Source organism: Sphaeramia orbicularis, chromosome 13 (assembly GCF_902148855.1).
Source record: "Sphaeramia orbicularis chromosome 13, fSphaOr1.1, whole genome shotgun sequence".
Taxonomy (NCBI): domain Eukaryota; kingdom Metazoa; phylum Chordata; class Actinopteri; order Kurtiformes; family Apogonidae; genus Sphaeramia; species Sphaeramia orbicularis.
This window is the reverse complement of record NC_043969.1, coordinates 1975546-2001912: the sequence shown is the minus strand read 5'-3', so window position 1 is coordinate 2001912 and position 26367 is coordinate 1975546. Positions and strand designations below refer to the sequence as shown.

The 26367-nt window shown below is 38.8% G+C and overlaps 1 protein-coding gene across 2 annotated transcripts in view; it reads right to left on the bottom strand.

The window, feature by feature from the left end:
- Positions 1-3329: 3329 nt before the first annotated feature.
- tbx4 (T-box transcription factor 4) overlaps positions 3330-26367 on the bottom strand; it is a 70883-nt gene continuing 47845 nt past the window's right edge. For both annotated transcript variants that reach the window (XM_030152842.1, XM_030152841.1), the window contains exons 5-9: positions 22687-22834; positions 8752-8904; positions 7614-7702; positions 5387-5622; positions 3330-4130 (exon numbers count right to left, since the gene is read on the bottom strand). In XM_030152842.1, coding sequence (XP_030008702.1) covers positions 3481-4130; positions 5387-5622; positions 7614-7702; positions 8752-8904; positions 22687-22834 — 1276 coding nt within the window. In that variant the 3' untranslated portion in view covers positions 3330-3480. The remainder of the gene's footprint in view (positions 4131-5386; positions 5623-7613; positions 7703-8751; positions 8905-22686; positions 22835-26367) is intronic.

Here is a 26367-nt window from a genome sequence, read left to right as displayed (position 1 = left end):
TGTTCAGTTTTTTAACTTAAAACAAGAAAAAACTTAATTGACAGGACAACAGGAAGTCAAACAGTAGCAGTAGTGGGTCAACTGGAACATGTCAGCTTCCAGCTGATCCAGAAGCTCTGCCTGTTTCCCTGTCACTTCAGATGATACTTCCATATCACATGGAACATTTTAAGATTTATTCCAACTGGCTTTTCTTAATCATAAGGATTGCTGTCTTTGTTGTGCTTACGTAACAGATGCTCACGAACATGTTTTACGTGAAAATTCATTCTTGAGGAGAATCGGCTTTAACCCATAAGGACCCAGTGTGACATTTGTGTCAGTTCCCATATTATTTTTCTCTATGTTTAACCTGTCTTAAGTGATTTATCACCATTTATTGTAATATTATCCTCTTTAGTCTGTTTTTTTCTGTGTAAATCATCCATTTTCTTATATTTAATTAACTGTTTAGATCAGTGGTTCTCAACCTTTTTTGGCTCGTGACCCAATTTTAACATCACAAATTTCTGGTGACCCCAGACATTCAAAATGGAGACTTTTTTTTTTTTTTTTGCTAAAATTAATTTGTTTTTGATCATGTAATTTCATTTCATTTATTTTGTTCATGGTTGTGCATTTCATCAGCAGACATTCAATAATCATCAGGTGAACAAACATATTCACACCCATGCTCGAAAAGGAGCAGGATGAAGAAAATGTTATATTTCCTGCCCCCCTTCAAAGTAATAATAGCCTTAATGGTTATTGATACACAACAAATAATTCAAACATTAATAGTTTGCTGTACTATGTTGAAAATAAACATTCATTTTAGACAACATTTAGTCTATATAATGTCTATTATTGTGGACAGAGGCAGTAAATCCAGGTGTAGATTACTGCACAAAGGGAGAATGTGATTTTCCTTGGTCAGGATCTGTCCAGTCAGTCCAGCTGTGATTTACAAGGAGGACAATTAATACTGAACAAACAAGAACTGAAACTATGAATTATGAAAGAGCTGCAGCATCTGAAACTGACCACAATGAACATTTGGCAGATAAACAGAACCACAGTGCTGCAGTTTCACACTCACAGTTTGTCTTTTATGGATTGGGATTGTTTCTCTCAACTCACTATATATTTTTTATCAGTAAGGTTTTTTGCTTTTTTGTTTTTTTTACTAGAAATTTCAGGCGACCCCATTTGAATTCCAAGCGACCCCACGTGGGGTCCCGACCCCAAGGTTGAAAAACACTGGTATAAGATGTTCATAAAAACTCAGAGTAAAGATGAGGATTATTATATCAAAAAACAGAGAAAACTCAAGGAAAAAGTGACTTTTTCAGCAAAATCTCTCATGAACTGAACATAAAGGGAGTGTCTCCAGCCACTGTCACTGATCCAACTCCATGGGTTTTACTACTGAATCAGTGTTGTAGAAGATGACGGTGTTTCCATGGTAACTACGGCGCCTCTGAACATCCAAATGGGTCATATTTGATGACCATGAAAAGATGACAAACCGCATTTAACACCAATTATTTACATGGATTAGTGGATCAACAGGGATTAAAGAGTTTATGTAGATGATAGTTTATATAGATGATCTTGGTCAGTGGTGGATGTTTGGGTCTTTATGGGTTAAAATATGGACACAGACCTGTTGTGAAAACAGACCAGGAAACTTGTCCATGCTGAGTACTACCTCTCTCACTTTTTCCTGACATATTTAAGTGCTCTCCAAATATAAACCTTATATCTGAGCCTGAGAAATCCACCCTCATATATACAGTATGCTACACATCTGCATAAGTAAAAAGGAGGTCAGCTAGCACTCACCCTATACAGCAGGGCTCTCAAACTCATTTTCTTTCAGGGGCCACAGTTGGCCCAGTTTGATCTCAAGTGGGTCGGACCAGTAAAATAATAGCATAAAAACAACCTATAAATAATGACAGGTCTAAATTTTTGTCTTTGTTTTAGTGCAAAAAAACCCCATTAAATTATGAAAATACTTTTATAAACTATAACCTGAAAAAAACTGAAATTTCTTAAGAAAAATAAGTGCAATTTTAACGATATTATGCCTCAACTTATCATTTCTACATGTGCATTATGGATCAGATCTACAAAGACACTAAACACTGAGGAACAGGCAGAAAAGAGTTCAAATTGTGCTTAATTTTCTTTAGACATTTCAGGTTGTTCATATTTGTTCAGGTTATTCACATTTTATTGTTACAGGATAGTTTGTAAATGTCATATTTCCTTAATTTAATGTTATTTTTTTGCACTAAATCAAAGACAAACATTTGAAGTTGTCATTATTTACAGACATAATTTAACCCTCTGGTATCCAGGTGCACCTTTTAGGCACACTTTGCACTTCGTTTTAAAAAACTTCATATTATTTTTCACAATTTAAATAAGGTTAGAATTCAAAACTTGTTCATTTTTGCATGATCTTTAAAATTCTGGCCACCAGCTAAAATTTGCACATTGTAAACAAAAGAAACTTACAAGACTAGCATCTGTCTGCCTAGTGTGCCTAAAATGCACTATTTCTTCCATTTGATCTGTATGATTAGGGCTGAGCTTGATCTACAAAAATAAAATCAAATTAGAGCAGAAAAATAAATCAATATATAATATTTAATAGTTTGATTTTTAGGTGTGCATTTTACACACACTTGGTGACAGATGCTAGTATTTTTGAACATTTGACCTAGCACCAAAAATAATAATGTAAATTAACCAATGTTGCTGTTAATCAGTGACATATGCCAGGATGAGAAACTCAAATAATATGTGATCCACTTTTTATGTAGTATATTGAAAAAATTTTTTTTTTTTTTTTAGTTTTTTGCATCCAAAAAAATGGTTTGTTTACATTACAAACATGGCATTTAAAGGGTTAAAAAATGTGACAGTAATTGAGTATTTGGTATTTTTATTTACGGCTCAAGTTGACGAAATACAAATAAGTGTAAAAGAATTAAAAACAAACTGTATGAAATTTTTTTTTTATATTATTTCACAAGTGTGTGAAAAAAGCACACTTGGTGCTTAGTAAGGGCCTTGCTGGACGGGATACCGGAGAGTTAATATTATTTTTTTCACATCAAACCGAGAAGAAAATATGGAGTCATTATTTTTCGTCGGTTATTATGTTTTTATTTGACTGTAGATCATATTGGTCTGTATGTGGAACCTGAACTAAAATGAGTTCCAAAGCCTTGACTGTGGAATTTTAGCACTTTGCAAATTCATCCCACTGGCCGGATTGGAACCTTTGGTGGGCCGCATTTGGCCCCCGGGACGCATGTTTGAGACCCCTGCCATACAGGGTTGTATGTGCTCTCGCTTACAGGAACAGTCCTAAAATGGCTTTGGAGTGAAAGCTGGTAATGACCATGAGTGTTTGTCATGACTGTAGCCCACAGTGGGGGTTTTGGAAGCTTTGGTGAACTTCAGACTTGGGCCAAATGGTCCATATTAGCTGTCAGTCCAGTGAGTCCCTGCACTGCTCAGTCCCACTTGGTACTGATAGGATGGATCCCGGATTGATAATGTGGATTGCGAAGGGTAGCCTGAGAAATCTCTGTGAGGCCGAAGGGGTGACGCTGACTTCTTGTGGTACAGAGTCGGATGAGCTGACCTGTCCCTAGATCCAGCTGGAGAGCAGGATGTAGGGGTGGGCGATGGGGGTATGACGGGTAGGCCTCGCTGGACCGTAGCTGAATTGTAGACCCCCAAGTCAGCCTGTGACCGTGATGCAATGGAGGACGTCGGGTGCGGTACAACGGGGGTGACGGGCGGCGCATTAGTGAAGTGAGCAGTGAAGGGCTGGTAGGGGAGGCCGTCCATGCTGTAACGGGGGTACGGCTGCATCGTGGCCCACATGTTGCAATTTATTGAAGGGGAGTTGTTCAGGTCATCTGTGTCCGCTGCCCCAGATCCTGACTCTGTTTCCATGCCTCCGTACATACACGCTTCTCTGGAGGAGATGGCCTCGGTGCAGTATGGGTGGGACAACAGGGGGGACTCGTAAGTGGGAGGTGAACGGAAGTAATGCTCCTCTGACACTGCAGATGATGTCTCCAAATATGGACGCTTGCACCCTAGCTCCAGGTGACGGGCGTTATCTGCGAAGTGATAGAGTTATCTGCATGTTTTTAATCTTTTTAAACCAAAGAGGACATAACAGCAGAACAGCCTAACGCAGTGGTTCCCAGCCTTTTTTGTCTCGTGACCCCATTTTAACATCACAAATTTCTGGCGACCCCAGACGTTTTTTTGCTAAAATTAACCCTTTCATGCACAGTGGTCACTCCAGTGGACATCTATTCTCCAGCTGTTCTCTTGTATATTCATGGGTTTTGTTGTTTTACTTCCATATCAGCCGACACAGTGAACACTTATGCACCATCCCATAATACACTGACATTCAGACCATTACTGTAACTTCACGTTCTTGATAAACCTGATCTGCAGTAACCTGATTGAGTGTAAAGCAATTGCTAATTGTTATTAGACTGTAATTAACAGTTTTCATAAACAAATAGTTTTTTTAAAATATTATCTCCATGAAGTGAGTAAGAACTAGAATTAGAGTACGATAAAAGGTGAGAAAACATCAGATTAGCTGCACCAAAAATGCTTTCGTTTCATAGTTTTCACACAGTTTATCATTTTCTGATATTGTGTTTTAAATACATGTTTCTTTGCTTCAAAAATGAAACACATGGTACACAAATGAGTGGACATTTTTGTAACTCCATGAAAAATGGGTTAATTCATTAAAAAAAAAAAAAAAATTCAATCTCATTGTTTTTTTCATGCCTAAAGAGAAATAAAAACACCCAGGAAAAAAATATTTACCAAGGTTCTCATAATTCATGCATCAAAGGGTTAATTTGTTTTTGATCATGTAATAGTTTTCTATACTATGTTGCAAATAAACATTAATTTTAGACAACATTTAGTCTATATAATGTCTATTATTGTGGACAGAGGCAGTAAATCCAGGTGTAGATTACTGCACAAAGGGAGAATGTGATTTTCCTTGGTCAGGATCTGTCCAGTCAGTCCAGCTGTGATTTACAAGGAGGACAATTAATACTGAACAAACAAGAACTGAAACTATGAATTATGAAAGAGCTGCAGCATCTGAAACTGACCACAATGAACATTTGACAGATAAACAGAACCACAGTGCTGCAGTTTCACACTCACAGTTTGTCTTTTATGGCTTATGATTGTCTCTGTCAACTCACCATATATTTTTTATTAATAAGGGGTTTTTTGTAATTTTTTATCAATTACTAGAAATTTAAGGTGACCCCACGTTAGGTCCCGACCCCAAGGTTGGAAAACACTGGTCTAATGGCTGAATACACACCTCTGTGTTTGAAGCAGTGGTAGAGAAGACTAGGATCTCTGCCCTGAGGGAAGTGGTTTGAGATCGGATCTTGTGGGTCTGAATTGGACAAAGAGACCCCAGTCTCGTACTGATAGGAGGACAGGACCTGTGGATGCCCACTCAGAACTCCTGCTCCTAGCTTCCCTGCTAGGTGGTTGTGTGAGGAGATGAGCCTTTGGCGAACCATGTTCTTTGAGATCACGGGATATTCTTTCCTATGCAACAGAAGCAAAGCAGGGTTAGGTCTATAAACATTCATATATTTTTATAGATATTTTCTTCTGTATTTTGAGTTGCGATCACTCAAACAAATGTGCTGTGTTTGTAGATAGTGTTGAATTCTGCCTGTCTGTGTTATTTATCTCACAGAAGGTACTCTGTTAAACAGCTAATTTATTACATTTCTATTTTTATGCATCTCAAATTCTTTTGGTAGTCAATGTGGACGGCAAAGGGAAACAGCAACAGGAAAGGGAAATTTGTTTCTTCACTTTACACATGACAATAAAACACTTTGAATCTATCTCTTTGAATCTTATTGATACATCAAATATTGATTGTGTGTAATTGTAATTATGTGACACCTGTTTCTTCATCTTTATTTATGTACCATGAAATGGATCATCAATGACAACTTGTGAACTTGTAATTGGGTGCTTCTATGAAACTGGGTTCATTTTGGTACCTGGCATGTTTCCATCTTTTTAGACCAAATAATAAAGGAGAAATTTAGACATATTTCTGCCCAGGATGTACCTAATGAGGACCTCAGATAAATGCACAAAAATTATACTCTTACTCTGAGCCATCCCATAATTAAGGAATTTTTTATAAAATATTGGGGCCAAAAGTAGGAGCAAAATTGGGACATGAAAAACTACCTAGGTGTCCGTGCATTTAATCTTGAAAACATGGCTGTAAATGGTCTTCTATACCACTATAAATAAAGACATTGTGTTAAATTTGATGGTCCTAGTGGTTTTTCTAATTCACCAGACGTTCAGGTTTTTCATGAACTGGCAGTCTCATTCCAGGTTTTGTATGTAACCCATCACGTCCACTCGTGTTACATGCAGAATCTTGTATAAAATAATATGAAAATAATATAAAAATGTGTTTTATCAAAAAATTGTTTCTCTTTTATCTCAGTAATTATTTATTTTTAAAATAGACCCAAAGAGCTTTAAAACTTGCTTCATAACATTAGTCTACATCTGGTTTGAATTTTTAGCTCCTCTGTCCTGTTTTTAGGACCATTTTCATAGAAGCACCCAATTACTAGCCGTAAACATGGATGTGCTAAGAGAACTAGCCACTCTGCTTTGCTGCTGGGTACACTAGTGGACACTTGCAGTACTGCAGCTAAAAAAAATAACCACTGCAAAAAAAGTAAGACATAAGTTGGTTTGCCAACACTTTTTACACATAACATTCACAAATGTGTTTAAGCTTCTGAACACAAAGAAAAAGGAGTTTAAAATCCCAATGTGTACCATAACATAATGCCACTGTGTTGTGATGTAAACTGGATAGTAAAGCCGGTGCTTTGTTAACGCTGTCCCAGTGCTCCAGATGGATCTGGTATCTTCTGCTATTGTTCTGAAATGAGGATAAAAGTTAAGTGGGTTTTCTGGTTAGACGTAAGAACCATGCCTTAATAACGCAGCGCAGTGACAGAAGCTGTTTTAGTGGAATATGTATGCATGAAGAAACGCATCGTGGTATTAAAATCACCCCTACAAAAAAATCTACTACATAAAAAAGACACATCTTTGTCAAACCGTCAGTGTAGCTGCAGCTCAGAGGTCGTTGTTCTTTAAAATGGTCACACACAAATAGCTGATGGAAGGAGTAAGCCAAACTTGCCACTGCACAACTGAGAGTACCTTCTGTGAGATAATAATGCAGAAGCATGAAAACTTTTGGCTGGAAAACACCTGCCATCTTAAAGCTTACTGATACATAAAAAGCATGTGTATAACAATCTGCACTTTAGAAAGTGTTTTTTTAAAAAAAATCCCAGTTGAAGTGAAGCTGTTTGGATGTGAATGAGTGGCTAAAACCTGCAGGACAACAACTATTGTACAAAATGTCCACATGTTTGTGGAATGTGCATGCAGTGGTTTTACACATCAGGTACACATGATTAATTTAACCAAAAAATGTTCAATAGTACATAACAAAAAGGATTTTCTTTAAAAAATACCCCTGTAGTCTTGAAACACGCAGATCTCCTTCTTCACTCCCTCGGAATCCTTTGGCAAATGGATTGTTTTCTATCTTCAACTGAGTGATCTAGGAAAATGTCAAAAGAACAAACCATCAAATATTTTCCTCTAAACAGTCACATGGTCAGTCTTTGGACTACCATTTAAATCTTTTATTTAATATTCACACAACAGTCACTGTGTTTGTTATAAAATATGAAAAGCTTTATATACTGATTACAGCCACACTTGTGTATGAATATCACCGTTGTTCCTGCATCATGGATGTTGTCGTTATTTTCACAAATGGAGGGTGAACATACATCAGTGACGTGCGGTGAGACATTGACTCTGAGGCACTGAGTCAGATCTACAAACATATGAAGAGTATCTGACCGGCAACAGTTAACAGGTTGTGTTTCATATCTCATATCAGCATTCTGTACACATACGCATATTTCATTTAAGGTCAAAATTTCATTTTCAACCAAATTATGTTGGATATGTAATCTTCCTTTTTGAGATTAAGGCGGGGCAAAAAGGAAAAATAAACGAACGGCTGCGCTTGACTTATATTTTGTGCAGTAGCAGTGGAACCTGTGGGTTCAGGAGCACCCTCTGCCTCACCGTGGGCCTTTTTTATGCGGTTTTGTGATCGATCTACTAGACTGAACAAGTTACACACACACATACATTTTATACATTATCCAGACTTTGGAAAGTCAGGGCATATAATCACAGTGTTTGAAACCATTTTATAGGTGATATACAGAGACACACACTCTAGTTTCATGGGATGAAGCACAGTTTGTTTTGGATTAACCAATCCAAGGTGAGCCTCAGCTCACAGATACCGCACCGCAACTCTCTTCCCTGTATTTGAACAGGAAATGCAGAAATTCTGCAATTTTGACATGAAAATTAATCACATTTATTGGAATCACACAGAAAATGAGTTTATAGAATATTTATTTTATCGTTATTTGTATTTTTTTTTCTTTTCATGATGACAGGTGAGAGTCTGCCTGCCCTGACCACACGTCACTGACATACATGTGTATGAAACATCAGACATGATGTAAACAAGCCCTGTTTTTCATGTCACCCAATAGGCCTATATATATTTTGTTACTGTACCTTGTGATTTTGATAAGATGTGACAGAGATGAAAGCTGTCTCATGAAAGACATGTGTGCAGTAGGCAGTGTTCTTGGATCCAAAGGCGTTGTTTTCATCTGCTTTGACTATGTGTAGTCTGGGCTGGTACTTATGCATGGAGTTCAGGATTATCTAAAAAGAATGAAAAAAACAGCACATTTCATTTAAGGCATGTCACTATGAACAGTCTATAAACAAGTACTCTGGACCATATCCCAGTACAGACTGGTCACAATATTAGCTCCTGTTCTGCTTCAAGGAATCCTCATCTTCATTCCTCCAATCAGTGTTGTTTCTACACAGCAGCACAAGGAGACTGTGCTTATCTGTCAGCTCTTCCAGAAAGTAACTGACTGCTATAATGAAAATTCTGATATGAATTATCAGCTAAGGTCCTTTTTTTGATAATAGATTGTTAAAACATCTGTTAAGAGTCAAGTTGTCCCTTATTGTGACTAGAATCAAATTGTTTTCCATAAGTTGATGTCAAGTTGGACAGTTTAGATCCACATTATAGGTGCTTTAAGCCTTTAAGGAAAAATGTAACATGTCTCAATAAGTTGTGTTTGCACCAATAAGTGTTCAATTGGGTTGAGATCAGGTGACAGTCAAAGCAGAGCTATGAGTTTACCATACCATCCCAACTTTATTTATAATGCACTTTAAGAACTTTACAGCTGGCCAAAGTGCCGTACACCAAACATAAAACAAGGGATTAAATAAGTAAAACTAGTGATACACAGGGTGTAAAGCAGGCTAAGAACAACAAAATACAACCATCATAAAAACAAAGGCAAATTCAAATCTGATAAAAACAGCATAAAAAAACAGACATGTCACTCACTGATTAAAAGCCAAAGAGAAAAAGTGCGTTTTTAGACGTGATTTAAAGACAGGCACAGACTGAGCCTGTCCAACAACTAAGGGCAACTGGTTCCACAACTTTTGGGGCGACAACAGAAAAGGCACGATCCCCATGAAGCTTCTTTTTAGTTTTTGGAACCACAAGCTGCAGCTGATCTGACCTGAGAGCACGAGGGGGGGTGTAGGGGTGGATCAGGTCAGACAGGTAGGAGGGGGCAAGGCCATTCAAACATTTAAAAGCAAACAGAAGAATTTTAAAATCAGCTCTAAAACACACTGGCAACTAATGGAGTGAAACTAAAACTGGTGAAATACGTTCATGTTTCTGTGTTCCTGCAGCATTTAGAACCAGCTGCAGTTGAGAAAGTGCATTTTCACTCAACCTGCATAAAGTTCATTACAATAGTCAAGTCTAGTAGTCACAAAAGCATGGATCACAGTTTCAGACAGATCCCTGGGCAGAACTGATTTTACTTTTGCAAGCTGTCTTAAGTGAAAGAAACTAGACTGGACCACACCACTAATTTGTCAGTAGAGTTTAAGATCAGGGTCCATTTTAACCAAATTTAACATGACCGGTTTAACCAAATGTGATAAGGAACCCAGGTCAACAAGAGCTGTGTGACTAGAAACACTGGGACCAAAAACCATAACTTCTGATTTTAGCTTCATCTGACCGTTCAGTGAATCCAGAAGGACCCCACCCCCAGCTTTTCTTTAATTTGTCATGAATTTGTAATTCATCTTCTTCAAGTATGTTTCATTTCTGAACAGTTCTTTTGCTTATGACTGAACTGTGGACTTTACATTTGTCCAGATTTTGCATTAAAGAATTACATACACTTTATAGTGTTGTTGATTAATGTTTACTGCACATCATATCAGATGGAAGGTAGTGATGAATAATATACACAACATAACATACATTAAAAAAAAAAAAAAACATACTGAAATCTGGCAAACATATATTGCAGTTAAACATATTACAGTTAAATAATTGCAGTGTTAATGAAGTTTTAGGGCTGGATGTTCAACTTAGTTTCTCCTTGCAACATTACCCCACTAAACAAGCCTGATGGAAAAATGCATTATGAATCGTGCTGTGTATGTGCCACATGTTTATAATGACTCTTCGTTGTTGATCTGTCCCCAGAAGCGCCTGAGCCCAGAGCAGGAATTATTTCTGTAAGACGAAGTCACAACATTCACGCTACACACACATGCAAATATTGTTCTGATTACTGTTGGCTGTGACAGTTTTTTACTCTGTATAAGAAACGGACAGTCCTTTGAGCCAGTCAGTCAGCTGCTGTATGCACTGGACTCCTGGCTTTCTGATATGAGAATCCAGAGATTCTGTCTTCGAGAATTTTTCTATCATAGCATTAAAGCTACAGTAGTTTTTTTGTTTTTTGTTTTTTGTTTTTTTTAACATCACAGAGCAAAAAATTCTATAATTCCCTTAACATATTATACACAGCCTGTCAAAATAGTCCATGTCTGGATTTACCCAAACAAATAGGTAGCAGCCTCCCACTGGGTAATTACTACAGTGATTCATATGTTTTCGCTGCAACAAGTTCTTTAAGTGATGCAATGAATAGATTAAATTTTGCAAGGGAGCAAAAAGACTGGGCAATGCCAGGACTGATCAAACTCAGATTGTGAAAGATTGGTTTTGGGAGCATGAGACATCATTTTCACACACTGGCCAACCAGTCCAGACCTGAACCACATTAAGAATTATTGGGATGAGTTGGAGAAGACCTTCTATTATCAAAAAAATATCTTGGCAAAAAAAAAAAAAAAAAAGAAGAAAATAACACAAGTATGAATGGAAATAAATGTTGTGAAATATATTGTGCAATTGCAAAAGCATTGCATAATAAATAGCATAAACAGTGCCACAGTGGGTGTGTCCTGCAACCAAAGCCAAAGGCGGTTCAGTGAAATATTTATCAGGTTGTTAAATTCAAGTGGTCTGAGGGGACATGAGACTTCTGCATCTACTCCTTTCCTGCATTTTTGGACTGTAGAATATTTAATCCATATTTTGTCTCATCACAGGTATTTCGAGGGGGTTAAAAACATGATTGACAGCTGTAAGTATCAATCACTAATTGAATTCTGTCCGCTGCATCCTAGATGTGATTCTACCGCTCTACTACAGGTCTCACCATTGAAGCTTAGAAAAATGCTTTTCCACTTTTCCATAGCAGCACAAAACAATATCAGGTTCATCTATATCAGTGGTTTCCAACCTTTTTTGGCTCCTGACCCCATTTTAACATCACAAATTTCTGGTGACCCCAGACATTCAAAATGGAGACTTTTTTTTTTTGGCTAAAAAATTAATTTGTTTTTGATCATATAATAGTTTGCTATACTATGTTGCAAATAAATGTTAATTTTAGACGACATTTATTCTATATAATGTATATTATTATGGACAGAGGCAGTAAATCCAGGTGTAGATTACTGCACAAAGGGAGAATTGGATTTTCCTTGGTCAGGATATGTATAGTCAGTCCAGCTGGGATTTACAAGGCTGACAATTAATACTGAACAAACAAGAACTCAAACTATGAATCATGAAAGAGCTGCAGCATCTGAAACTGACCACAATGAACATTTGACACAGAAACAGAACCACAGTGCTTCAGTTTCAGCTTCACAGTTTGTCATGTCTTTTATGGATTGGGATTGTCTCTCTCAACTCACCATATATTTTTTATTAGTAAGTTTTGATTTTTATCAATTACTAGAAATTCCAGGCGACCCCACATGGGGTCCTGACCCCAAGGTTGAAAAACACTGATCTATATTTAGTCTGTTGATTTGGACTGAGAGGAGGCAGCTGCAGAAGGAAAGTGTGTATTTTCAAATGTTTGCATTTTTCCCCCTGGCAGCCTTCACACCCTCACAGAAATAAAAACTGTAGCAAATAAAAAGGCGTCGACTGACCACTGCTTACAGAACTTTATTTTCATTCAGAATGAGTTAAATTGATGGACATTAGTAAGTTACAACAACAGTTTCCCCTAGGATTAATAAAGTGTTGTTATTCTGATTCTGATCCACCTTACTAAGACACTTTTTCAGATTTCTTTTAATTGCCTGTTTGTATCACCTGCCCTTCACTGTACCACCCACCCCGGCCATTTTTCACAAAACTGAACCTTATCAATTCAGTGGAGTGTTTTTATCAACCGGTCTTCTCCATCACACTCGATATGAGGCTGAGTATCAGTACAGCAGGTAGCATGTGTTGAGCATGCTCAGTGTTCTGGTTGTTTGGGTGGCTGCAGGTCGGCTCACTAGCATCAGTCTGCTTACCACAGCCTAGTGCTGTGCCCAGTGAAGCAGAAGCAACAGTGGGGCAGGGTCATCACTAGTCCAGCTCTGTCAGGGCCGATGAGCATCAAGCTTTTCACCTCGGCTCCCCTCCTCCTTCAACAGACACTCTCCTGAGGAGCCTTCTCCTCCAGGGGGCTCCCAAAGAGAGGCAAAGGTTGAGCGGGGCACCAGGAGCCGGGCTGGGGTCAAACAGCAAACGGCCCTACGCTCACATGCCTCTGTTGCTGAGGCAGGTTGGAGACAGAGATTAGCTATTGGCTGGTTCACCAGAGGCTCTGTGTTGACCTTTGTCTGCTTGGCTGTCTGGCTGCTGTCTGAGGGTGATACTGTCGACTCCTGGGTGACACTCTGAACGCAGCGATCACAGAAACCTGCCTCAGATCAGAACCAGCTCAAGAAGAAAGCATTTGCTTTCATCTCAACAAAAAACATTCAGACGTGATTACCTGCTTCAACTGATACGTGCTTGGAAAGGACTTTTCCTCAGACACGAATTATTCTTCAGACATCATTTACTACATGTACTTCAACCCACTGACCAGAATCAAGTGTTGCAACTGCTACATTTCTGTAAACCCTGCATATCTGTAGTCTTACAACAAAAATATACTCATACTCAGCTGCTGAACTATGGAACCATCTGCCTCTCCATATCAGACAGGCCTCCTCTGTCTGTTTTTAAATCCCGTCTTAAAACCCATTTTTTCTCCTTGGCTTTTTGGAACCATGTGAGATGTTTGAAGTTACTATCTTTATTCTGTTGTTCTTATTTATCTATTTTATTTATTTATTTATTTATTTAGTTTTTTTTAATTGTATGGCTTTTTAATCTATTCTTGTATTTTATTCTTTTTATTTGGGTTTTATTTATTCTTCTGTATAGCACTTTTTTCTTTTTTGTATAGTTTCTGTGTCTTTGAATCTATTCTGTATTTTATTCTTCTATTTTGGTTTTAATTATTCTTCTGTACAGCACTTTGGTCCACTGCGGTTGTTTTAAAGTGCTTTACAAATAAAGGTGGCTTGGATTGGACATACCACCATTTTAGATGAAGGGCATAATGTTATAAAGCTTTACCTGCTAATACCACTTTTTAACCATATGTCTAAAAATGGCATTCATTTATAACAAATGATATGATTTTTGTGGTTAGGTTTGGGCACTGGTAGCATTCCTTTAGGATTAGAAAATTATCAGCACTTTGTTTTATAGAAAAATTCAGGGATGACATTACATTTTCTGACAATAAAAAAAGGCTCCTGTTCATGAAACACCAACACCAGCACCCACTCATTTACAGCCTATAGGGGAAATGTTGGTACAAATATGCAATAGCAACAATTTTCTCTGGTAACTGAGTTGGCTGTTTATGTCTAGTGCTAACATAATAAAAACATTAGAAAACTCCGTCTTCTATAACAGACTATTGCACCCTTCCATCACACAGCCTATGGGAATTCAGCTGTCTGTGGGAAAGCCAAACAATGAAGAAATGACATAAAGAGCTCTGGTGCTATCAGTAGCTTTTAAGTCCAATTAAAAAATCTACTAAAATCTATTTAACTCTGTATTATGACTTCTGACTCTAGACTGCTCCACATAAATAAGTATTTAGTTTGTTAAACATGGTGCTGACATGTTGTGTGTTCTATCTCTGTGTGGAAGTGTTAACAACGATGGGACAGCAGATTAAAATGAACCGAACCTCGAACACTGGTTTAAGTCTAACTGTGTTACAAGGTATCATAGCTCATCATTCATATTTAATATAATTCATGGTCCCTTATAAATTATATGACTAGAGCTTTGGTTGTGGTTTAACTCACGCTTTGAGAATATTCAACCTTAGTTTTAAGGATTCTGTTTGGACAGAAACTTTGGCCTCCCTCATGAAAGTCAATCTTGTGACACACTCTTCCTTTCCCCTTGTTACACATACTAGCAGCATTGTACCCGTGGTGCCATTGTACGATAGCATGATAAGTAGAACCTGTCTGCCACCACTATCCATTTGTAAACTACCATTTAATCATGCATTGTGCAGGTAATAATCTGAGCCGACATGTGAGGCATGAAGGGAAGATGTTTGTCCTGTCAAGCATGATTACATTCGTCCAGCGGTAGTGAACTGCAGCCTTCACATTGGAGCACCGTCTGCTAGCAGGAGAAATTTCATGAATGGCAGCAGAACCACTTCCGAAAATGGAGTATGCCAGCAGGGATGAAGAATTCAAAGTAGAGACAGGCTAAAATCTCCCAGCATACCTCACAACATTTGAATACGGACATAAAATTGTGCCTAGTAGATAGTCAGGTAATGTTTGTATTCATTTGGTGAGTTTGGTGGCGATCAGGTCTGTGAAGGCTGAGGAAAACCTGTACAAACGCCCTCCTGTGCTGCAACATCGATGGGACACAGAATGTGTGTTATATAGTAGGATATGACACTAATGAAGTGTTTGAAGGAAATTACCATAAGATTACAATGGAATTGAAAGTGTTTAAGACTAGAATGAGCTTGTAATCTACCACAGGGATGCTGATTCAAAATAGACCCATTAGTACTCAGACCTGATAAATGAAAGACTGTCATATAAGATATTCCCACGGGAAAATGGAGTCCTCAACTGCCTTCCCGTTCCTGATCAGGTATTCTAAAATGCACGATTAGAAATATACTGACAGTCAGTAGAAACTTTGAGGTAGAAATGTCTGCATATTTCTACTTGTAGGGGGGTTGTAATTCTTCATAGTGGATTTCTTGATGCCTTAGTGCTGGGGTAGTTCAGATAATGATGAGTTGTCATGTTGTTGCGGTTCATTGCACCTGGGTTAGCCTCTTTGCAAAAGTGGACCAAATACACACTGAGCAGATACTCAGTGGGTCTGTGCACAATCTGAGGATTGGTTTGGAAGGCCTATATAAAGGCCCAAAAAAGGCCTCCAGTGTTAGTCCAGTGAACGGCATCATGCCGCGTCTATCACGTGAACATACCACTGGGTATGGTGGAGGCCGCTTTGAGCTCCAGTCATATAGCCAGGCCTATGGATGGGCTGTTCCCAACCCACAATCACAAACCTGGCTGAACGCCACAACACCACACCTAGTCCGAAGCACGCGCCAACGGACCGCCGCCTGCATCGAAGCTAACGGAGGCCATACCCGTACTGACTGTTGTGACTCTGTGTTTGGCAGGTGCCATTTTCTTTTGTTCAGTTTTTTGTTTTGAAATTATTCTTGAAACTTTAGATTTGTGTTTCTGTATGCCAATATCCTAAACAAATGATTCATATAAAAAAAATTCCAGTTTAGGGTTTCAAAATAAAAATTATGTCGAAAAATACGGTCTCAAAGTTTTCATTAACTGTGAGTGTACATTTATTTCTTCATTTTCTGCACATGTGAATGGTAGGTCTTGGACTTGGCGCTGTCCACACCTCCTGGTCTGGTCTGGTCTGGTCTGGTCTGGGCGTCATCTGGGCTTCGCCTGGCCTCTAACTCGCTCTGTCCTCATTACTCGCCCTTATCACTGGCCAGGCACTCAACGTAATCTGACAGCAGGCCCCGCCACTGATCTGAGAGGTTATGAACCTAATGAGCCCGCCCATTGATGGGATGGCTTCAGACAAGCTATCCCAGAGTCCCCCTGGGGAGGGCTGCCACAGTCACACTCTTCACCTCCCTCTGCTGCTCTCCTTCCCTCTATTCCCTCTCTTTGCTGTCTTTCATTCTTCTTTCAGAGATCAGTCTGTGAAACCACATTTGTAGATGCACTGTTTGCTACCAAAGTTATTATCGTTAACGAAAACTAACGAAATGATGAAAACTAGAATTGGAAAAACATTTTCGTTAACTGAAATAAATAAAAACTGTTATTAAAAGAAAAAAAACGATAACTAACTGAAACTGTATTGTGTGTTTACAAAACTAACAGAAACGGATAAAAATGATGGATAAAATTCCCTTCATTTTCGTCTTTGTCAGTGTCAGATTGATACAAAATCAATTTATTTTGCTTTAGCAATTTCAGCTAGCGGCACCATATGATACTTGTGGTTTCCAGTCGTCTTCTGGTCCCCACTCTACCTGGAAACATGGAGACTAAAGTTGAGAGAAAGCAGCAGAGTCCTGTGTGGGATTTATTTGAATACAACGACAGAGAAGAAGAGAAAAGATATTACAAAAACTAAAACTAAGCATTTAGAAGAAAATGAAAACTAATAAAAACTAGCAAACCTGCTTTAAAACGAATTAAAACGAACTGAATTAGAGAAAAAAAGTCCAAACTAAATAAAACTAAACTAGAATGAAAAATCCAAACCTATTAGAACCTTGTTTGCTACACTGTTCTGTTTGTGGGAGAAGAAACATCATTCTTTCTGTAAATTATCAAATGTATAAATAAATAACTGCTTTACATCCTTCATCTTAAACTCATTTCTTCAGTTTGTTTAAATAACTGTTTTATCTTGATCAGTTTCTTCCTCTATTGAAATTTTTTCAGCTGTACTGGATGAGTTGGATTGACTCAGGTCTGTTGTATAATTCAGTCATATTGTAGAATATTTTTGAAATACATTGATTCTGTCTGATTATTTGAAAATGAATTTTTTTTCCACAAATTGTTTCCTTATTGTCAGTTTAACACTTTTTAATGAGACTATAACATCACTTGCTATGTTTACATAAATGCTCTGTTTATGCCTTTACTCACACGAAATCAATTGATGTTGTAATCAAAATGATTATTCCATCAATATTACCATTTCCATAAAAGTGTGGATGTTCAGTTGTTTTTTTTTTGTGGGTGGTGACTTGTTGGACTGTGTCGACACGACCTTCATCTTTCATTTCTTCACCCATTTTCTTGAAAAGGTTAATATTGTGTTATTTTTCTCGTTTCTAAAATCTTGTTCATATCCAAGTGTTTGATAATGTTAAAATGGTTTTTCGGGGATGCATCTCTAGCTCAGGCTTGCAAAGTATAAGCCAGTGGTTTCCAACCTTTTTTGGCTCATGACCCCATTTTAACATCACAAATTTCTGGCGACCCCAGACATTCAAAATGGAGACTTTTTTTTTTTGCTAAAATTAATTTGTTTTTGATCATGTAATAGTTTCCTATACGATGTTCCAAATAAACATTAATTTTAGAGGACATTTAGTCTATATAATGTATATTATTATGGACGAAGGCAGTAAATCCAGGTGTAGATTACTGCACAAAGGGAGAATTCTCTTTTCCTTGGTCAGGATCTGTCCAGTCAGTCCAGCTGTGATTTACAAGGAGGACAATTAATACTGAACAAACAAGAACTGAAACTATGAATTATGAAAGAGCTGCAGCATCTGAAACTGACCACAGTGAACATTTGACACACAAACAGAACCACAGTGCTGCAGTTTCACAACCACAGTTTGTCATGTCTGTTATGGATTGGGATTGTCTCTATAAATTCACCATATATTTTTATTAGTAAGTTGTTGTTTTTTTTTATTATTTACTAGGAAATTTCAGGCGACCCCATTTGAATTCCAGGTGACCCCACATGGGGTCCCGACCCCAAGGTTGAAAAACACTGGAATAAGCTGTTTGAGTTGTGTCCAATGCACAGAGTTGAATGTAAATAGGCAAAAGTTCATGCGCTGCAGACATTTCCAAAGAATGCTCCTGAAAAACCTGAATAAGGTCAGCATGTCCCACATCATCAGTATTTTCACATCATTCTGTACAGTGAAAAGTCCAAGACCGCAGTGAAGGAAAGGTGAAAGTCATTGGTTTTCAGTGCAGAAGGAAGTGATACTCCACTGAAGGGAGAACGAAGAAGAATACAAGTCACTGACACAGCGTCACTGTCACATACTGTCTGCGTTTTCCTGACACCATTACTGCAGTAGTTTTGGTGATTCTGGTTCTTGGTGATTGTCAGCATATGTAGTGGAGATGTGGACATTCAGTCATTCCAATTAGAGTATTTTTACCCAGCAACCGAAACAGAGTAACTGCATGAGTCAGACACATTAAATCCACATTTGAAGCATACACATATATTATGTCACTGACACCAGAGCTGTAAAGAGCATCTGCAGTATTTTACAAGTTTACCAGTTACAGTTATTTCAAGACAGTTTAAAGCTGCGTATGACGTTCATCACCAATTTTTCATCAAATCTGTAAAACCTGAGTTATAGCCAAAGCATCATGAATCCATTAGTCTTTCTGTGATTACTCACCTGAATTACAGTGAACTACTTCACAGCATACATCACAAACACTCCATTTGTTTACAAACCAAGCCAAAACCCAAACAGAACCGTCACTTGGGCTTTTTCAGGATTCCACGCATCCACAGTACTAATGCTGCGTTCCACTCAGTTTTTGAGCCCATAAGTCACAACTTCAAAACACGACTCACGACTTTGTAACGTTCCAGGCAAGTCAGGCCAAACTGCCGGAGCGCAAGGAATAGTGGTAGTTCCATGTAAACAAACCAACATGGTGGAGCGTACGTCATGTTCATTACCTCCGCCAAGGAGGTTATGTTTTTGCCAGGGTTTGTTTGTTTGTTTGTTTGTTTGTTTGTTTGTCTGTCTGTCTGTCCGTTAGTGTGCAACATAACTCAAAAAGTTATGGACAGATTTTGATGAAATTTTCAGGGTTTGTTGGAAATGGGATAAGGAAGAAATGATTAAATTTTGGTGGTGACTGGGGGTGGGGGGGCCCACAGGGGGGCCCATTTCCAACAGACCCTGAAAATTTCATCAAAATCTGTCCATAACTTTTTGAGTTATGTTGCACACTTACAGACAGACAAACAGACAGACAGACAAACCCTGGCAAAAACATAACCTCCTTGGCGTGGGGGGGGCCCACAGGGGGGGCCACTGATCAGCCTTGGCGGAGGTCTGCGCTCTCCGAGTGCTTCTAGTTTACAATCATTTCTATCAACAAAGGTGTTTGCTCTTTGCTTATTTGAGGGAAACAGAGGAGGAAAAACGGCGTTAGGCATTCATTTATTCTGGCTCTCATTGGACTGAAAACTAACGCTAGAGCAGCTGCTGATTATGCAGAACATTTGCAGATAAATAACGTTAGAGCAATACCTTGTTTTAATAAACAATCTGCATGAACCCCACATCCATGGGGGGGCGCCATTGCTATGTGATGTCAAACTCGGAACTGGGAGAACATGGATCTAGTACGAGTTCACGGGTGGAAGTCACAGGTTTGACTGACATTCCAGTGCATCTTCACTGGTAGAAGGATGGAAAAACACCGGTTACGGGTGGACTGGAACGCAGATTAAGAAACAATGAAGCTGTTTCCTTGTTTGTTGCCACTACTGCGTGGAATCCCGAAAAAAACCCAAGTGACGGTTTCATGTAGGTTTGGGTTTGGTTTGTAAACAAGAGTTTGTGATGGAATGCAGGTTGAAGTTGTTCACCGTGAGGGAAGTGATTCAGGTGTGTAATCAAGAAAGACTAACGGATTCTTAATGCTTAGGCTATCACTCGGGTTTTACAGATTTGATGAAAAATTGGCGATGAACGTCATATGCAGCTTTAATAGTGATGTTTTATCCCACTTGGAACTTCATCTGCTTTGACTATTTGAAACATTCCAAACGCACACAGTAAAAGATTCTGTTGGGATTCTGTACATTCGCTTAGAGTCTGGTTTTGACCAACTCTATATATAAAATGTCATGAGATAGCTTTTTTGTTGTGATCTGGCGCTATATAAATAAAATTTGATTGATTGAGTGATTTAATTGTTTTTCCCCTGTAAGTCACTTTGGAAAACATAAACATAAACAAAAGGCAAAATGTAACACTTTCCACTAAACAGGGTCATTCAATTAAAATATCTTTGAATCCGGACTTGTGACCCTCTGTTAGACCCCATCCTCTGTCTGTGTTTTCTATTTCCTCTTCTACATCAAGTCAGTCAATAACAGCATTGCACGGTGTAAAAACAAAATAAAAACAAAACTATGGCTCATTCTGTTCTTCTAGTGCGTGCAGTTCTGTCTGAGACAAAACTCTGGGCAAAGCACACACACACACACACACACACACACACAGAAACACACAGACCTGTCAATCAGACACTGAAGAGAGGAGGAAGAGACAGGATGAAGGTGTGTCGACTGTGTTCCCTCTCATTCCCACTGGGTTTAGTGAAGGTATAGGTATGGTTATGTGTGTTTCACTGATTCAGAAAAATGTTATTAAAAAAAATTTCTATTCTCTATTTCACAGCTTTTTTCCTTCCTAAAAGTGTTTGTTCTTCTCATTTATTATATTGCTTAGTTGAACACCAGTCTCTCTCGTTTGCTGAGCAGAGACCAGGGGTGAAGCTGAACCTGTCCAGTGTTACACTGTTCACCTTGTGGTTAACCGTCCAACCCCCCCAGGATGATCAAACCAAAGGAATTAACATTCATTATAGTATACAGACGAAATTAGGCAATAAAAGCCAAAACATGAAAGCCGTACTTCAATGTCCCAAACATTCAGAACATCTTACACTGCAAAAAAAAAGTGAAAAAATGGTAACATTCCAGCAGGTAGGGTGCCAAAAAAAATACGGTAATTTTCCATAATTAAAATACCATTTTTTGCCCTAAATTTACATGAGATTTTGCATTTTTTTTTCACTTTTTAATGTTTAATAAAGAATATTTTCATGTATTAAAACAATCAAATTACCTATAAATATTCATTCATTCATTATCTGAACCCGCTTTATCCTCACTAGGGTCACGGGGGTCGCTTGGAGCCTATCCCAGCTACATAGGGGCGAAGGCGGGGTACCTATGTAGCTACCTATAAATATATATATAAATAATTTTCAGTGAGACTCAGTTGTCCAATCCACTGATAAAAACTGTATTTGGACAGTTTATCAGTGCTTATACATGTTATACATTCACAAAAATACATTTATTCAACATTTTTGTTGTGAAACCTCCTGTAATTACACAAGATATTCGTCAATTAACAAACAAGTCTTGTTCAACTTATAGAACAAATACTTCTTTTACGGTTAATTGTCAGTAATTTTATCTTGTTTTATTTTATTTTATTTTTTTACAGTATTAAACTTTAAATGAACAGTTTAATTTCATAAATAGAAAATAAATATTTGTGAAATTATGATACATTTACAAATGTATTTTAACTGTATTTTTCTGTGAAAAAAAGAAAAAAAATCTTTTAAAAAAAATGTAAATTTTATGGTGATTCACAGTTACAGTTTTTTTTATGTTATTTTACATTTGACACATAAAATCACAATCTATTTTTGGAATTTCATTGATATTTTCCTGTATCTTAAAAATACAGGAAAAATCTGTAAAATAAACAGTGAAAATTCTGTTAAATTACAGATTTTTTTTTTACAGTGTATAGTTTATAAACCTTATATGAGAGTCATCATCCCACATGTGAGATTCTACATTAACTTTATTCCAAAACACTGAAACAGCACTGAAAATACTGAATACTTTTTCACTTGTCTATAAAACATTAATGATAATGAACGTAATGAAATTTAATTCAGTTATGCTATTTCCTTCTTTCTTCTTTTGCCACACCTTTTGGGGTTACCATATTTGATCTTACATCAACAGGAAGTGTGTGTGTAATTCTTCAACTTGGCAAAGAAGAGGTGAACGTCAGTACTCACATGTCCAAAAGGGTCCAGGTGGTTGTTGGTGAGCTTCAGCTTCTGAAATGAGACCAGCTGCCTCATCCAGTGCGCTCCTGTAGCGGGTGAGTCTGGGTGAACGTAGAGTCTGCCTGGCATGGCCGGCTCAGCCTTACCAGCCACCATCCTAAAAACACACAGAAGCCTGGGTCACCTCTGTGTTGTCTGTGGAACCACACTTGGGTTCCTCTGAATCTAATGTAGCCCAGTAAAAGTGTCCATTCATGAGCTCCCTAAACCTGCCGCTGTGCTTCTATAGGGTCTCTCAGTCCCCGTGGCATTAAATCCCTCGGACTGAAAGGCAGTGGCCTCTACTAAAACATCATTACTAATTATGCCTCTCCGAGGTGTCGCTGATGAACACCAGAGCTCACAAAATCCAGGCAGTGCCATGTGATCAGAAACAAATGGTTGTAAAAGTTTGCCTTCATTGCAGTTTTTACCTCCACCAAGGAGGTCTGTCTGTCTGTCTGTCTGTCTGTCCGTCTGTCTGTCTGTCTGTCTGTCCGTCCGTCTGTCTGTCTGTCTGTCTGTCCGTCTGTCTGTCCGTCTGTCTGTCTGTCTGTCTGTCCGTCCGTCCGTCTGTCTGTCCGTCTGTCTGTCTGTCTGTCCGTCCGTCCGTCCGTCTGTCTGTCCGTCTGTCTGTCTGTCTGTCCGTCTGTCTGTCCGTCTGTCTGTCCGTCTGTCTGTCTGTCTGTCCGTCCGTCCGTCCGTCTGTCTGTCCGTCCGTCTGTCTGTCTGTCCGTCTGTCTGTCTGTCCGTCCGTCTGTCTGTCTGTCCGTCTGTCTGTCCGTCCGTCTGTCTGTCCGTCTGTCTGTCCATCTGTCTGTCTGTCCGTCTGTCTGTCCGTCTGTCTGTCTGTCTGTCTGTCCGTCTGTCTGTCTGTCCGTCTGTCTGTCCGTCTGTCTGTCCGTCCGTCCGTCCGTCTGTCTGTCTGTCTGTCTGTCCGTCTGTCTGTCTGTCCGTCTGTCTGTCCATCTGTCTGTCTGTCTGTCTGTCCGTCTGTCTGTCCGTCTGTCTGTCTGTCTGTCCGTCTGTCTGTCTGTCCATCTGTCTGTCTGTCTGTCTGTCTGTCTGTCTGTCCGTCTGTCTGTCTGTCTGTCTGTCTGTCTGTCCATCTGTCTGTCTGTCTGTCTGTCCGTCTGTCTGTCTGTCCGTCTGTCTGTCCGTCTGTCTGTCCGTCTGTCTGTCTGTCTGTCTGTCCGTCCGTCCGTCCGTCTGTCTGTCTGTCTGTCTGTCCATCTGTCTGTCCATCTGTCTGTCTGTCTGTCTGTCTGTCCATCTGTCTGTCTGTCTGTCCGTCTGTCTGTCTGTCTGTCTGTCCATCTGTCTGTCTGTCCGTCTGTCTGTCCGTCTGTCTGTCTGTCTGTCTGTCCATCTGTCTGTCTGTCCGTCTGTCTGTCCGTCTGTCTGTCTGTCCGTCTGTCTGTCTGTCTGTCCGTCTGTCTGTCTGTCTGTCCGTCCGTCCGTCTGTCTGTCCATCTGTCTGTCCATCTGTCTGTCTGTCTGTCTGTCTGTCTGTCCATCTGTCTGTCTGTCTGTCTGTCTGTCTGTCTGTCTGTCCATCTGTCTGTCCATCTGTCTGTCTGTCTGTCTGTCTGTCCATCTGTCTGTCTGTCTGTCCGTCTGTCTGTCTGTCTGTCTGTCCATCTGTCTGTCCATCTGTCTGTCTGTCTGTCCGTCTGTCTGTCTGTCCATCTGTCTGTCTGTCTGTCTGTCTGTCTGTCCATCTGTCTGTCCATCTGTCTGTTTGTCTGTCTGTCTGTGTGCAGGATAACTCAAAAAGTTATGGACGGATTTGGATGAAAATTTCAGGAAATGCTGATACTGGTACAAGGAACAAATGACACTGGGTTACAAAAAAATGTTTTTTGCAAGTTGTCTAGGTTTTTTCAGCTGAATTCGGACCATTTTGCACCGCTAAATCCAAAAATGACATCTGTTTTCTCCATCAGGTCAGGTTTTTTTTGCTAATTTGATTTTGAAAAATTTGATCTTCTCACAAAATTGATTACATTTTTGTGACTTTATCAGTTGATTTTTTATATAGTTCTCACCCAAAATAGGTTTTAAGAGAAAAAAAATCATTTTCTAACAGGATTCCTGTTAGGTACGATGGTGTATTCAGCGCAGATGTAGCAGAATACGTCAGGCTTATTTTTGCAAGATCTTCTAGTCGAAGCCATTTCATTCACCTGTAATATTAAAAAAAAACATTAATCATAAATTGGCAAAAGTAAAATCTTCAGAACTCGTTTATTGCAAGAAATATGAAAGAATTTTGTATCATATGATGTGAAAATGCCCATAAATGTAAGCAAAAATGTTCAAAAGCCAATATGTAGCATAGTTCAGAAAGTTGACCTGATTGAGCAAAATTCATGTGATTTTTGGATTCAGCACCAAAATTATCCTAAATCAGCTCAAAAAACTTAAACAATAAATTTGTTGTTGACCAGTGTGATTAAATTTTGGTGGTGATCGGGGGTTGGGGGGTGGGGCCCACTGATCTGCCTTGGCGGAGGTCTGTGCTGTCTTTTCTAGAAAAGCACTCGGAGAGCACAGACCTCCGCCAAGGCAGATCAGTGGGCCCCACCCCCCAACCCCTGATCACCACCAAAACTGAATCATTTGTTCCTTGTGCCAGTATCAACATTTCCTGAAATTTTCATCCAACCAAATCCGTCCATAACTTTTTCAGTTATCTTCCACACAGACAGACAGACAGACAAACATGGGGGGGGGCTGATCTGCCTTGGTGGAGGTCTGCGTCTGCGAGTGCTTCTAGTTTTAAATGTCCACCCGTGGATGCGGTGCCAGTTCTAATGCTGAGCTGAAGAACAGAGCAGTGCAGTGTCACTGCGTCCACATCCAGGGTCAGCTAGTCAAACACAGTACGTTCCACAAGTACTGTTTTTTTTTCTTATTTTTCATCCTCATTCTGCCCATTACTCTGCAGTACAGAGCTGTGCAGTAACAGTAACCGGTCACAGAGTCCAGGCACTTTACATCATTTTGTGAAAAATGGAGGATTTTCTTGGATTTTTTGGATGCTCTACATTTTTCCTTTATTACAGTTATTTGTGGAGCTGTGCACAGTTATGGGCTTTTTCATCCCTTTCCTGTTTAGTGAAAACCACAATATGTGTTGATTTTTAATATTTGCGATAAATTGAAGGAATGAAATATTTCCTTTGTATGTTGAGTTTCAAATTTTTCTCCTTAAAGTAAAGAAACCCTTTGAAACCCTCTTGGATTCAGTTGAAAATACATTATGACAAAGCTGAAAACAGACCTGTTTTTCTGACCTCATGAGAAGTTGACTTTTTAGAGATCCTTGGTTCACACAGGACAGCGACAACAAACATATGATGATATAAAATATGATGCACTGTTGTAGATTAACCCTTTGATGCATGATTTATGTGAGCCTTAGTCAAGATTTTTTTTTTTCCTGAGTGTTTTTAATTCCTCTTTAGGTGTGAAAAAACCAGTGTGACTGAAATTTTTTTTAATGAACCTATTTTTTATGGAGTTACAAAAATATCCACTCGGCTGGGTACCATACGTTTAATTTCTGAAGCAAACAAACATGTATTTAACCCTTTCATGCATGAATTATGAGACCCTTAATCAAGATTTTTTTTTCCTGAGTGTTTT